Source organism: Macaca thibetana, chromosome 6 (genome assembly GCF_024542745.1).
Source record: "Macaca thibetana thibetana isolate TM-01 chromosome 6, ASM2454274v1, whole genome shotgun sequence".
NCBI classification, from domain to species: Eukaryota; Metazoa; Chordata; class Mammalia; order Primates; family Cercopithecidae; genus Macaca; species Macaca thibetana.
In genome coordinates, this window is record NC_065583.1 from 114,225,170 (window position 1) to 114,240,038 (window position 14,869).

The 14,869-nt window shown below is 35.9% G+C and overlaps 1 protein-coding gene across 6 annotated transcripts in view; it reads left to right on the forward strand.

Annotated features, from left to right (window-relative positions):
* CENPK (centromere protein K) overlaps positions 1 to 14,869 on the forward strand; it is a 97,744-nt gene that overhangs the window by 39,079 nt on the left and 43,796 nt on the right. For 4 of the 6 annotated variants that reach the window (XM_050793783.1, XM_050793782.1, XM_050793781.1 and 1 more), the window contains 5 exons: positions 949 to 1,031; positions 1,131 to 1,229; positions 1,564 to 1,690; positions 6,249 to 6,302; positions 9,160 to 10,034. In XM_050793783.1, coding sequence (XP_050649740.1) covers positions 949 to 1,031; positions 1,131 to 1,229; positions 1,564 to 1,690; positions 6,249 to 6,302; positions 9,160 to 9,318 — 522 coding nt within the window. In that variant the 3' untranslated portion in view covers positions 9,319 to 10,034. Of the gene's footprint in view, positions 1 to 948; positions 1,032 to 1,130; positions 1,230 to 1,563; positions 1,691 to 5,216; positions 6,305 to 9,159; positions 10,035 to 14,869 lie in introns of those variants that run through there. The other 2 variants (XR_007726440.1, XM_050793786.1) reach the window with 2 other exon arrangements.

Here is a 14,869-nt window from a genome sequence, read left to right on the forward strand (position 1 = left end):
TCTGTTTTGTACAGTCTCCTTAGAAAAGGTACCTGGGGCTGGGCACGGTGGCTCACACCTGTAATCCCAGCACTTTGGGAGGCTAAGGCAGGTGGATCACAAGCTCAGGAGTTTGAGTCCAGCCTGGCCAATATGGTGAAACCTAGTCTGTACTAAAAATACAAAAATTAGCTGGGCGTGGTGTGGCGCGCCTGTAATCCCAGCTACTCGGGAGGTTGAGGCAGGAGAATCATTTGAACCCGGGAGGCAGAGGTTGGTTGCAGTGAGCCAAGTTCACACCACTGCACTCCAGCCTGGGCGACAAAGCAAGACTCCGTCTCAAAAAATAAAAATGAAAAAGAAAAGAAAAGGTACCTGGGCCAGGCGCGGTCGCTCACGTCTGTAATTCCAGCGCTTTGGGAGGCTGAGGCGGGCGGATCATGAGGTCAGGAGATAGAGACTATCCTGGCTAACATGGTGAAACCCCGTCTCTACTAAAAACACAAAAAATTAGCCTGGCATGGTGGCGGGCGCCTGTAGTCCCAGCTACTGGAGGAGGCTGAGGCAGGAGAATGGCGTGAACCTGGGAGGGGGAGCTTGCAGTGAGCTGAGATGGCACTACTGCACTCCAGCCTGGGTGACAGAGCGAGACTCCGTCTCAAAAACAACAAAAAAAGAGAAAGTACCTAATCTCTGATTACTGAAAACACACCATTATCTTGCCTTTCAATGTGAAATTAAAATTTACTGCTCAAAACCCCTTCTGATATTTTTGAATTTAACCATAGAATATTACCACAAATTTAGCACCTACTGTATATTTACCTTTTCAAATGCTTTCTGCTAGGCTTTTTTACTACTGATGTCTGACTGGAAGTATCCTGGACCACTATGTAAATTTGACTGTTGTTCAGAAATAAAACTGTAAGATTAAAGACTAAGCAATTAATTTGAATTATTTTATTCTAGTTCCAAAAGCTGAGACAAGATCTTGAAATGGTACTGTCCACTATGGAGTCAAAGAATGAAAAGTTAAAGGAAGACTTAGAAAGGTATGTTTATGTTATAATTACTATTAATCATTCATATGTATTAAGTGGCCTTTAAAGTTTTATTTAAATATTGCTTGTTTTGTTTTTCCATGTCAAAAGAGAACAACGGTGGTTGGATGAACAGCAACAGATAATGGAATCTCTTAATGTACTACACAGTGAATTGAAAAATAAGGTCGAAACATTTTCTGAATCAAGGTATTAATTTTACGTTCTAGGTTTTTAAAATAGGAAAAGTATTTTATTTTTTGCGTTACATGAAACATAGATGAAGTTAATTTTACCAGGAATCAGGAGTCTTGGCCTAACTTTTGTTAACTATTAGCTATTATATGATATTTTATGAGTGACTTGACTGTACCTTTGGTTTCTCTACTTGTTATATACACAATATTATTTTCAAAAAGGTAGTTATTTGGTTTGAGCAAATGAAGTTTTAACAAAGTTTTCGATCAACTTCATGAATAACTAGTTACATGTGCATATGTGTTTTATCAGTTAAATGTTTCTCTTAATTTTTTGAATCTATTAGAATCTTTAATGAGCTGAAAACTAAAATGCTTAATGTAAAAGAATATAAGGAGAAACTCTTGAGTACCTTGGGCAAGTTTCTAGAAGACCATTTTCCTCTGCCTGATAGAAGTGTTAAAAAGAAAAAGGTAAGTTTTAGAGAAGACATTTATATAAATTATCATATTTGAAATTATTTTTAGGTGGGTTTAGAAGCATATTTTCTTATTTAGTTCAAAGGTATGCACATGTATGGAAATATGCCATTATCACATTATATTTATTGAAACACTAGAAGCAACCTAATTATTCAATAAAATGGGATTAAGTATATGTGTAGTTTTTTGGAGGGGGCGGGGGGACAGAGTCTCTGTCACTCAGGCTGGAGTTCAGTGGTGTGATCTCAGCTCACTGCAACCTCTGCCTCCTGGGTTCAAGTGATTCTCGTGCCTTAGCTTTCAGAGTAGCTGGGACTACAGGTGTGCGCCACCACGCCCAGCTAATTTTTTGTATTTGTAGTAGAGAGGGGATTTCACCAAGTTGCCCAGGCTGGTCTTGAACTCCTGAGCTCAGGCAATCTGCCCACCTCGGCCTCCCAAGTGGGACAATTAGATGTTAGGATTACAGGTGTGAGCCACTGCACCCAGCCAGAGTATATTTTTTATATTATATCCGTATGATGGGAGTAAGTCAGCTTGTCATATAATGTATTGAACACCTTCAGAGAAGTTAATGAAATACAACTAATTGTTGAACAAATAAAACCCTGATGATTAAATTGTTTGAATCTAATTTATGTTTTAAAAATTGATAGTGCTTATGTCTGAGAGCTAGGATTGTAGGTGGTTTTTTTGCTTTTCACAATTTTTTCAATTTTCTGTGATGAGTATGTACAACTTTTTAAATCAAAAGAATGATGTTTAAAATTTGTTACAGATTATTATAAGTTATTGACTATTTTAATAGTAGCTATAATGAAATAAACCTTTTCTGAAAAAGCGAATAAATATTTGAGTGGCAGAAGATTGTGAACAGTTCTTATATATATATACATATGGTGTTAAGACTTTTTTGAAATTGGAGTAATCATTGAATAATAATATGTTTAGTTTAATCATTTTCAGTATAAAATCTTTCATGTCTTCTTAGGGAATGAAGTCTGTAAACTTCTTAGAAATCTCTTCATTAGGATTTATACTATGGACTTCTGTCTCCTCAGCCTCATTTCCCAACATTCATCCATCTCTTACGTGAATCCATTCAGCTGTGTCACCAGTTGACCTCTCACTTTTTTGTGGCTTACACATTGTTTTTTCTGCCTAGGTTAAAACCCTTCCAATCTGTTGAGGGTGGCAAATTCCTACTTAAGACAGTTCAAACATCTTTTGAGTGAAACATATGAAATTTAGGTGTTCTTTTATTTATTTTTAATTTTTATTTATTTTTATTTTTGGGGACCGAGTCTTGCTCTGTCACCCAGGCTGGAGTGCAATGGCATGATCTCTGCTCACTGCAACCTCTGTCTCCCAGGTTCAGGCGATCAATTCTCCTATCCTAGCCTCCCGAGTAGCTGGGACTACAATTACATGCCACCACACCCAGCTAATTTTTTTTGTATTTTTAGTAGAGACAGGGTTTCACCGTGTTGTCAAGGCTGGTCTCAAACTCCTGACCTCAGTTGATCCTCCCGCCTCAGCCTCCCAAAGTGCTAGGATTACAGGCATGAGCCACCACACCTGACCTATTGATTGATTTTTTTAGAGACGAGGTCTTGCTATGTTGCCCAGGTTAGACTTGAACTCCTGGGTTGAAACTATCCTCCCGCCTCAGCCTCCACACAACAGGTACTGCAGATGTGAGCTACTGAACCTGGCTCTAGGTGTCCTATCCCGGCCCGCGGGATAGTCAGAGCAGGCCCTGGAGGAGGGGGTGGGAATTTGGGGAACAAGAGACACGAGAAATGGAGACAAGACAGTGCTCTGATCAAGTCTCGTTTAATGGCGGTAATGCACTGCCTTATATACACTTGGAAGGGAAGGGGTTGGGCTAAGGCGGAAATGATCTCATTGCCGAGGGCGTGGCCAGGTTAGTTTCGGTTTCTCCGGTGGGACGTCATGTTGCGCTTGCGCTATTAAGTAACAATTTTCCCGGGCGCGGGAAAAGTGAGTGAAGAGGAAGCAGGAAGAGCGCCATCTTTAATGAGGTATTAGTACAGGGGAAAAAAGGCAAAGATAGGGAGAAGGTGTGGGGTGGAAATGAATATAGCTCAGGCGTTTAATCTTCAATTATTATTCGCTATGGCCGGGGCGTGCAGCTCCGGACAGTGTCCTTTTATTAACACTTTTCAAATGATTTTGTTAGTGTTATTTATGTTTATCTCTCCCTTCACCCCCATGCCCTGTGAGCTACTTGATGTGTTCAGTTCATCTTTGTATCTCTTCTATCTTGCATATCTTTTATATAGAGCCTTCTCAGTTCATATTTATTGAATGGATGTGACTATAATAAGAAAAGGAGAAAAAGTTCTGTTTGTTTTTGTTTTTACTATCTGGGTTCTTTTTACTCTTCCCTTTCTTATAATTGTCTATAGGCTTTACATTTGTTATGGACTGTGTCTTCCATTCTATTATTGTTTTTTACCTCTTATTTATTTGTAAAAGTATGACAGCCTTCTTTTGACCATTTCATTAAAGTCATGATTCCTTGCCTCTTTATGACCTTAATCTTGCAACAACTCACTGATGTATTTTCTGGTCCCAGTCTCCTCCATTTTTTTCAACTTTTTTTGGTTGCTTTTGCTCCACTAATAGAACCGGAGGTTTGAGGCATCCTTAAAAGGAAGCTTGATTACCATGAGCCATTTTGGGGTCATTACGTCAGATTTGATAACCTCACTTCTTTTTTCCAAGATAATACTAATCCTAATCAGAAAGTTTTGAATTAGGATTAGTATTATCTTGGAACTTTCTAGCAGCTTCCTTTAGAGTCTGTCCTGTTGAACATTTTTAACAATAACTTAGGTAAAGAGATAGAATATATGGCTATCAAAGTTTACAAATGACGTGAAAGTAAGAGGGCTAGATAGTAAATATGTTGGATGACGGAATAAAGACTTTATTTCTTAGCTAGTTAGGAACTAAGGCAAATAAAATAGGATGATGTTTAAGTAGAAATACAGAGGATATCTATGTTTAAAACATTATAGAATAAGGAAGACATTTTTAGCTAGATATATGAAAAATACTTTGGCATTTTAGATGATAGTATTCTCAGAAGTCCACAAGGAAAAAAAATAGACGTCTAAAAGCTAATACCATCTTAAATTTAATGTATAGAATTCTGGTCTCCGTAATTATGAAAGTGGGTGTTCTTTTTTTGTCTTCGGTAGTCAAATCACACCTAGATCATTGTGGGAGACTAGATGAAGGAAAACAAAAGACAAATTAGAGCCCATTCAGAGAATAATCATGGTATTGAGAAGCCTCAAATTTGTGCCATACGAAAAATATTGAGGTGGGGTGTGGTGGCTCACACCTGTATTCCCAGCACTTTAGGAAACTAAGGTGGGAGGATTACTTGAAGCCAAAAATTTGAGACCAGTTTGGACAACGTAGCAAGACCCTGCCTCTACAAAACAAATTTAAACGAAAACATTACTGTGTCATGTGCTTGTAGTTCCAGCTACTCGGAAGGCTGAGGTGGGAAGATAGCTTGAGCCCAGGAAGTCAAGGCTGCAGTGAGCTATGATGGCACCACTACACTCCAGCCTGGGTGACAGAGTGAGACCCCATCTCCAAAAAAAAGAAAAAAATAATTGAAGAAACAAATGGTGATTAATGTGAAAAAGAGAAGACTTGGGCCTTATAATAGCAGTCTTCAAATATTTGAGGAACTCTTGGATAGAATTGGAGTGAGATTTGTTCTCTGTCATTCCAAGGAAGAAACAACTAATGAGTTAACATGACAAACTGTCAAGAGCTATAGAAAGATGATTAAGTCTCTCATAAGAGCAAGTTTCCTGTACTGAAACTGCATAAATGTACTCTAGAATGTCATTTGGGGAGGTTTTATTGGGGGATTTAAATACTAAATTTTTTATATGATTATATATAATGTGTATATCTATTATATGTTTATGGATAGTTTTAATTGTATCTTCCAGTTACTGTAAAAGTTTTCACTGTCTTAGAAGATATTTCCACTGCATTTTTATGAATCTGACTTAAATACAATAACATTTACTTTCAGAATTTTTTGTCACTTAATTATGAATATTTGATTTTAGTTACTTTATACCATTACAACTAAAAAATACTAATTTTAAAACTCTTGGCCAAGCATGGTGGCTCATGCCTGTAATCACAGCATTTTGGGAGGCCAATGTGGGCAGATCACCTGAGGTCAGGAGCTCCAGACCAGCCTGGCCAAGATGGTGAAACCTCGTATCTACTAAAAATACAAAAATTAGCCAGGCGTGGTGGTGGGAGCGCCTGTAATCCTACCTACTCGGGAGGCTGAGGCAAGAGAATCACTGGAACCCGGGAGGCGGAGGTTGCAGTGAACCGAGATTGGCCATTGCACTCCAGCCTGGGCGCCAAGAGTGAAACTCTCTCAAAAATAAAATAAAAGTCTTGTAAAAACAGTCCAATATTTCACCATTGGCAGAACTGAAGTGGTAATTGTTTGTTATTCACATTTCTCTTGAAGAAAAACATTCAAGAATCAACTGTACAGCTGATAACACTGCATGAAATGTTAGAGGTAAGTGTTTTGTGTACTTTGTCTTGTCTTGAAGCTGTCTCTTAATTAGTTATTTGTGAACAATTATACTCAGACTTGAAAAACAAGAAATAATTCTTAAAGTATTCATCATTCTTTATTAAATATATTTGTAATAATATATCTTTGGTATAAAATTAGTTTCTGTTCCCTGTATAGTACTGAGAGGAATATTGTTATTTTTAAAATAATGTTAATTTAAGGTCTATCTCTTAATCATATTCCCAAGATTTATTACAGGTAAAGTTTTTATCTAGGTATGAGCTGACAGGGTGAAAAAAAATTTTTAATGATGTCATCTAATACTTACATAGTAAAATTCTATGCTGTTACATTGACTCTTTAATTGGTAGCTCTGTACTCTGTATAAAATACATAATGAACTTAAAGATTCCTTCCACAAAGTTGTAGGAATTGTACAATTTAAAAAAAAATAACATCAGTCTCTTTTCTTTTAATGTAAGTACTGAGTTTTCCAACTTTCTCTGACTTGACATATACCTTGTTTTATAAATATCTTCGACCTTTTCAAAAATGTTTTTGAACCTCAACCATATTATCAATTATTTTAAATACTTTGGAAGATCTTGATATGACAATTCATGACAAATTGGGCAGAAAGGAAAATGAAATAGTGTATGAAGAACAGGGTATTTACCAATTAGTGTACCCCCTTTTAAAATCATTGGTAAATTTTGAAGAAAGAGTGATTTCAGAAAATGTGTTTCATTTAACTTAATGAACTAGGTGTTAAAGTCTCTTTTTGCCCAGCTGACAAGTTTTGGTTCCTCAGGATTTAATACAGAATATTATTGCTTTGAAAAGCAAAATACAAATATATATTAGATTTGTAATTAGAATATTTTAACATATTTCTAGCTACTCTAGTTTATGCTGAAACTAAATTGTCTATAGTTTCTCATGGATGACTTAACTTTTTTTTTTTTTAATGAAAATTGTCAGTCATGGAAATACTGAAAGGTGTTACATGTATAATTTTTTAGTAGTGTACATAGTATGTACCATATGTGTTAGGCCATTCTTGTATTGCTGTGAAGAAATACCTGAGACTGTGTAATTTATAAAGAAAAGGAGTTTAATTGGCTCATGGTTTGCAGGCTGTACAAACATGACACTGGCATCTGCTCAGCTTCTAGGGAGGCCTAAGGGAGCTTTTACTCATAGCAGAAGGTGAAGCAGGAGCAGACAGTTTACATGGCCAGAGTGGGAGCAAGAGGGAGGGGGAAAGGTACCACACACACTTTTAAGGAACCAGATCTTGCAAGAACTCACTGTCATGAGGACAGCACCAAGGGGATATGCTAAAGCATTCACGAGAAATTCACCCTGATGATCCAATCACCTCCCACCAGGCCCCACCTCCAACACTGGGGATTACATTTCAATATGAGATTTGGCAGGGGATACACCTAAACTATATCAGCATATAAAACTTAGCATTAGAATCCTAAGTTTGTCTCCAAGGCTCATATTGTCAGTGATAAAGGAACTAATATTAAAACTGCAGTTAGGTTAAAAATAATATTATTAAAATTAGAAATGCAAAATAGGAAAGATTTGTACTAAAATAAGCCATTTGTACTAAAATAAGCCATTGCTCTAAAATACAATTAATATTTAGTTCTATATCATGGTACTCAAAAGAAATGAGGCCAAAGCTTTTTTCCTCCCATGGGATGTGGGACATGAAATAATTAATGATAGTTGAAAATTTTATTTCAAGAAATAAGGTATTACAAAATTTTATTGAGATTAGAGCTTGATGGATTAATTTGATTTATTTCTATGGCACTTTGTAATTGTATAAATTATGCCTTTTCTTTTCCATGTTCCTTAAAATAATAGCATCTTTCAGTTAAAAATTTGGCCTGACAAATTTTTGAGATGTGGAGGTAATTTTGAGATATGGAGTCTAATCCAAGATCCACCACTGATTATGTGCCCTGAGGAATCCCTTAACTCTTCTGAGTTCTAGTTTTGTAATTTGTGAAGGCACTGGAAGATAGCTGAGGAGGCAACATAATAATTGATCTACATTTAGCGTTTTTCACTGTATTTCATAACATTAGTATTCAAACAATTGTAAATACTTCTTTCTTCAGAAGACTTTTATAATAGCAGTGGATTTGGGAAAGACAGCTGATTCTCACTTCACATTAGCAAGCTTTCCCAAGCTTGTTTGATCACAGAACTCTGTTTTTCAGGAACTAAGAACATCTTCAGGGAGACTAATTCTATGGAATGCAGTTTGGAAAATGCTAGCCTATATAATTTAATACAAATAATAAAAATTCAATTTGTGGTTGTAATTCCACAATATCCTTAATGAAAATCAGGGATACTCAGGATGAAGCTGAAGGAAGCGATGATGATAACATTGAATCTTGTAAATATTTATCGGAAGAATAGGTGTTTTGTGGAGGACAGGACCAGTGATTTTTCCCTCAAATATTAAGACACACTTGCTCACTTTCTTTTTAACTTTTTTGTGTTTTTTGTGAAATATTAATTTTTTAAGATTTTTGTCTTTATCCTAAAGAAGATATTAATCCCAAGAGAAGTGGGAGAATTGTAAATTCTTTCTTACCAATTTTTAGGAAATGTTTTTCTAAATTAAAGATGCAAAACTTCACTTTAAAGTTTTTTTCATTAGCTAATACCCGTAGTCCTTTCAAAAAGGAAATTCAAATTTGTAGATTAAAAGTATTAAACAGTTGTTGAAAAAGAAAAGAGGTCAGTATTCTTTGACAAAACCTTTATTATAGCTGTATTGACTTTTTCCCAAGTAAAGTATATTTTGAATGATATTTTCTCCTAGATTCTTATAAATAGATTATTTGATGTTCCACATGATCCATATGTCAAAATTAGTGATTCCTTTTGGCCACCTTATGTTGAGCTGCTGCTGCGTAATGGAATTGCCTTGAGACATCCAGAAGATCCAACTCGAATAAGATTAGAAGCTTTCCATCAGTAAAAGGATGTTTTCTTTTTTCACACAGTAAAAAAATCTTATCATTCAAGGATATTGGAACCACAGGACTATTTGGATAAAAAACATTATTTGCAAATTAATGCACATAGTCCATCTTCCTTTTATCGCTAAATGGCATGTGCTGCCATCTATTATTCATTTTTAAATGATCCTTTCTTCAGTCAGTGCTTTGGTGTTTTAAACTATATGGAGAAGAATGCAGGTAGATAATATTCTAGGCATAAAACATTTAATATACCTTACCTCATGCAATATTCTTTGGAAAATTCTTTGTTGATTTATTATATTGCTAATATAATGTTTTCTTAAAATGTGTAACAATATCTTTCATGCATTTTGACTTCCAATTGGTGCTTCTTTATATTTAGAAATTATAATGGGAAGGTCATTTAATTTGCGGATGGTTTTAAAATTGAGGTAATATCTGATGTAGAAGCTGGCATAATTTAAAAGTATTTAGCAAATTGTTTCATATGTACTGCCTTATTTCTAGCTTTGTTTAAAATTGGAATATGAAAAACTGATGGATAAAGCTAGCATAAAATTGATATTTTAGTTTGTATTATTCATATACCATGTAACCTTATATATTAATCTACTCTTGATTCTGCTAATTATTACCAACAAAATTGTATTCATGACATTTTATTAATCCTCTATGAATTTTCTTTAAATAAAATTATTTCTAAAAATCTCTAGCAATTGGTGATGTGGGATATTTTTATAAGTAGCAAATACTTTTTAAAGCTGGATAAATTAAGATATAGAACTCATATAGTATTGCATACAAGCTAAACTAGAGAATCCTAAATCCATTTAATATCATTAGTTTTCTAATTTGTTACTTTTTTTGTTACTAAATTTGTTACTTTTTTACTTGAAAGTGCTTCCTACTGTATATTATCCAAGTTCCTTGCTTACCTTAATTGCTTCATATTTTCTAAAGTAAACAAATAATATTTGAAGTATACCAATCCCTCTGTAGAAAATACAAATACTATTATATTTTAGGGAATGTAACTCTTTTAGGGGAAGATGATACATAAAGTACCTGGTAGAATACTCGAGTTGGATATTGAAGGGGTGAGCAACTTTTTACTCTTTGAAGTAACTGGAGAGGGAAGAAATGGCAGTGTAGGTCTGACAAGAATTCTTCAGAGCAGGTGGTACTGTTGTCCATGAATTACTAGCAAAACACTTTTGGTGTTTGCTAATGAAAACATTAAAAATATGTAAATCGAGCCAGACATGGTGGCTCACGCCTGTAATGCTAGCACTTTCGGAGGCCGAGGTGGGTGGATCACTTGAGGTCAGGAGTTCGAAACCAGCCAGGCCAACATGGTGAAACCCTGTCTTTACTAAAAATACCAAAAATTAGCTGGGTGTGGTGGTGGTGCACACCTGTAATTCCAGCTACTTGAAGGCTGAGGCAGGAGAATCGCTTGAACCTGGGAGGCAGAGGTTGCAGTGAGCCAAGATTGCGCCACTGCACTCCAGCCTAGGTGACAAGAGCAAAACTCCGTCTCAAAAGAAAAAAAAAAAAAGTAATCCTTATGCTTGCAGTGTCCACCAATAGACCGCATTTTTCTAAAAGTTTATACGAGGTATGTCAATAGCCTACCAACTGCTAAATGTAGTGGTATCAAATACTTTATTGCATTTTATGACATGCTGACTCAAAAATTAGTAAGTGAAAAGTTGCTAATGGCTTATTTTTAATATTCTTAATACTTTTCCTAGATTATTGTTTATCCAACTTTGTTTTGATGGAATCTTGCCTTTTTTTTTTTTAGCTTGTAGAGATGTAAAATTTTTAATTTATTTTTTATTATACAAGAAATAAATGCAGATATTACAGATAAAAGTGAAATGTCCTTTGGTATTTCCTATCTAGGTCGTCCTCTCTGCCTTGGGGTAACCACTATTTGATACATGCTGTTATTTTTCATGTTACATAATTATTCTCTTCTATCATTTGACTGTGTCCAGAAGTTCATCCATTTTAATCTTATTTTGCAACAGTCAGAGAGCCAGTTCACATGATGGTAGATTGTTACATATCTGTTTAATCCTGGTAAGAGAGCAGAGACAATGGAATTGTACAGGATGCTAGATTAAACTTAGAGAAGACAGAAAAGTGGAAGATTAGAACAAAAGAAGAGCAATTAATAGAAAACATTAACAGATATAGTAATTTATATCAATCAGTTTAAATGTGAGTTGTCTAAATACACAAATACACAGATACTGTCACAGAAGATTAAAAAACAAGACTAAACAAGAAATCCACTTTAAATACAAAGATGGAGAAAGATACATCCCGTGTTAATGGACTGAATGTTCGTGTTCCCCCTGTTCCCCAAATTTGTATGTTGAAGCCCTAACCCCCAGTGTGATAGTATTTGCAGATAGGGATCTTGGAAGATAATTAAGGTTAGGTGGCACCATGACTAACATAAGGTTAGTGTCCTTATAAGAAGGGACACAGAGAGCTTGCTCTCTTTGCCATGTGAAGATACGACTAGAAGGTAGCTGTCTACAAATGAGAAAGCCTTCCCCAGAAATTGTGATGACACCCTGATCCCAGACTTCCAGTCTTCAGAAATTTGAGAAAAAGAAAATTTATGTTGTTTAAGTCACCTAGTGTATGGTATTTTGTTAGGGTAGCCTAGATAGACTAACATATCAAACTACACTCATGAAAAGAAAGCTGGAGTAGCTATATTAATTTCATACAAAGCTGACTTCAGAACAAGGAAAATGATCAAGCAACATATGGTGATAAAGGGGTAATTAACTTTTAATAAAAGACACCATAGAATGTATGTCTTTAACTACAAAGGAATTAAATTAGAAAATACCTGGAAAATCCCAAAATACTTGTAGATTAAGGAGCACACTTTTAAACACATAGGTCAAAGAAGTCTCAAGAGAAAATATATTTTGAAATAAATGAAAATACAAATTATCAAAATTTCTGAGATGCGACTGGGCGCGGTGGATCATGCCTGTAATCCCAGCACTTTGGGAGGCCGAGGCGGGTGGATCATGAGGTCAGGAGATTGAGACCATCCTGGCTAACACGATGAAACTTCATGTCTACTAAAAATACAAAAAATTAGCTGGGCATGGTGGCGGGCACCTGTAGTCCCAGCTACTTGGGAGGCAGAGGCAGGAGAATGGCATGAACCTGGGATGCGGAGCATCCAGTGAGCGGAGATGGCACCACTGCACTCCAGCTTGGGGAACAGAGTGAGACTTTGTCTCAAAAAAAAAAAAAAAAAATTGTGAGATGCAGCAAAAGCAGTAGCTAGAGGGAAATTTATAGTATTGAATGCATATATTGGAAAACGTTAAAGATCTAAAATCAATTACTACTTTAGGAAATTAGAAAAAGAGCAAATTAAATGCAAAGTAAGCAGAAGAAATAGAGTAGAAATCAATAAAATTGAAACAAAAACAATAGAGATATTCAGTGAAACAAATGAAATTCAATGAAAAGTTAAAATTTATAAAACTTCCTGCCATAACAAAAGAAAAAACAAAAATTACTAAAATCTGAAATGAAAAGAGGTGCCATTATTATTACTCTTCTTCTGAACATTAGGACATTAGAAGGATAATAAAGGAATGTTATGAGCAATTCTGAGTGCACAAATTTGATAACAGATGAAATGGACCAATTTTGTGAAAGACACAACCTACCAAAACTCACACAAGGAGAAATAACTGCCTTGCATAAACTTATAAAATAAATTGAATCAATTATGAGCTTCCAAAACAAAGCACTGGTCTCAGATGGCTTCACTCATGAATTCTACCATTCAAGGAGAAAGTGATGCCAGTTTTATACAGTCTATTCTAGAAAATAGAAGCAGAGGAAATGTTTTAACACATTCTGTGAGACCACGTGTGGTGACTCATGCCTGTAATCCCAGCATTTTGGGAGGCTGAGGCGGGTGGATCACGATGCCAGGAGTTTGAGACCAGCCTGACCAATACGGTGAAACCCCATCTCTACTAAAAATACAAAAAAAAAAAAATCAGCCAGGCATTGTGGCGCGTGCCTGTAATCCCAGCTACTCGAGAGACTTAGGCAAAAGAATCACTTGAACCTGGGAGGGGGAGGATGCAGTGAGCTGAGATTGCGCCACTGCACTTCAATTCAGCCTGCGTGACAAAGTAAAACTTCGTCTCAAAACAACAACAACAACAAAAGCATGTGAGGCCAGAATTACCCTGATAACAAAATTAGGTAAAGTTGTTACAAAAAAGGACTACAGACCAGTATCTCTCATGAACATAGCTGTAAAAATTCTCAACAGAATATTAGCAGATCTGCCGGGCATGGTGGCTCATGCCTGTAATCCCAGCACTTTGGGAGGCCAAGGTGGGTAGATCACCTGAGGTCAGGAGTTTGAGACCAGCCTGACCAACGTGGAGAAACCTTGTCTCTACTAAAAACACAAAATCTGCTGGGCATGGTGGAACATGCTGAGGCTGGAGGCTGAGGCAGGAGAATCGCTTGAACGTGGGAGGAGGATGTTGCATTGAGCCGAGATCACACCATTGCACTTCAGCCTGGGCAACAAGAGCGACAAACAAAGAATATTAGCAAATCTAACACAACAATATATAACAAAAAACTATACACCACAGTCAAGTGGCATTTATTTCAGGTATGCAAGGCTGATTCAACAAATCAGTTTATACAATCCATTACATTATCACACTAAAGGAGAAAAGTCATGATCATATCAACAGAGGCAGAAAAGCCATTTGACAAAAAAGCCAACACCTATCTGTGATAAAAAGAAAGCTCTCAGCCAACTAGGAATATAAGAAAACCCTTAACTTCATAAAGAATATCTACAAAAAACCTACAGCTAGCATACTTAATGGTGGGACATCAGATGCTTTCCCTTGAAGAACGGAAACAAGGCAAGTAGATTACATCATTCCTATTTAATGTTGCTCTGGAAGTTCTTGCTAATGCAATAAGACAAAATTCCTATGTCTCAACGAAAAATAATTTGGAACTAAAACCTGAATATAGCAAGTTTACAGAGAATGTATGGTTCATACACATTCAGTTACTTTCTTGTATATACCAGGGATGAACATTTGGAATTAGAAATTTAAAACATTTACATTAGCACCAAAAGAGAGTAGAGAGAGAAGAAAGGAAGGAAGGAAACGAAATTAACTTTGTACAAGATCTATATGGAAAACTACAAAAGTCTCATGAAACAAATTGAAGATAGAAATAAATAGAAGAATATTCCATGTTCATGTGTAGGAAGACTAAATATTGTTAAGGTGTTATGCCTTCCTGACTTTACAGATTCAATGAAATCTCAATAAAAATCCTAGCAAGGTACTTGTGGATGTTGACAAAATTTTAAAGTTAATGAGGGAAAGACACAGAGTAGCTGCCAAGATACTTAAAAAGAACAAAGTTGGAGGACTGACACTGACTTTGGCGATGACTTTTTAGCTACAACACCAAAAGCATGATTCATGAAAGAAAAAA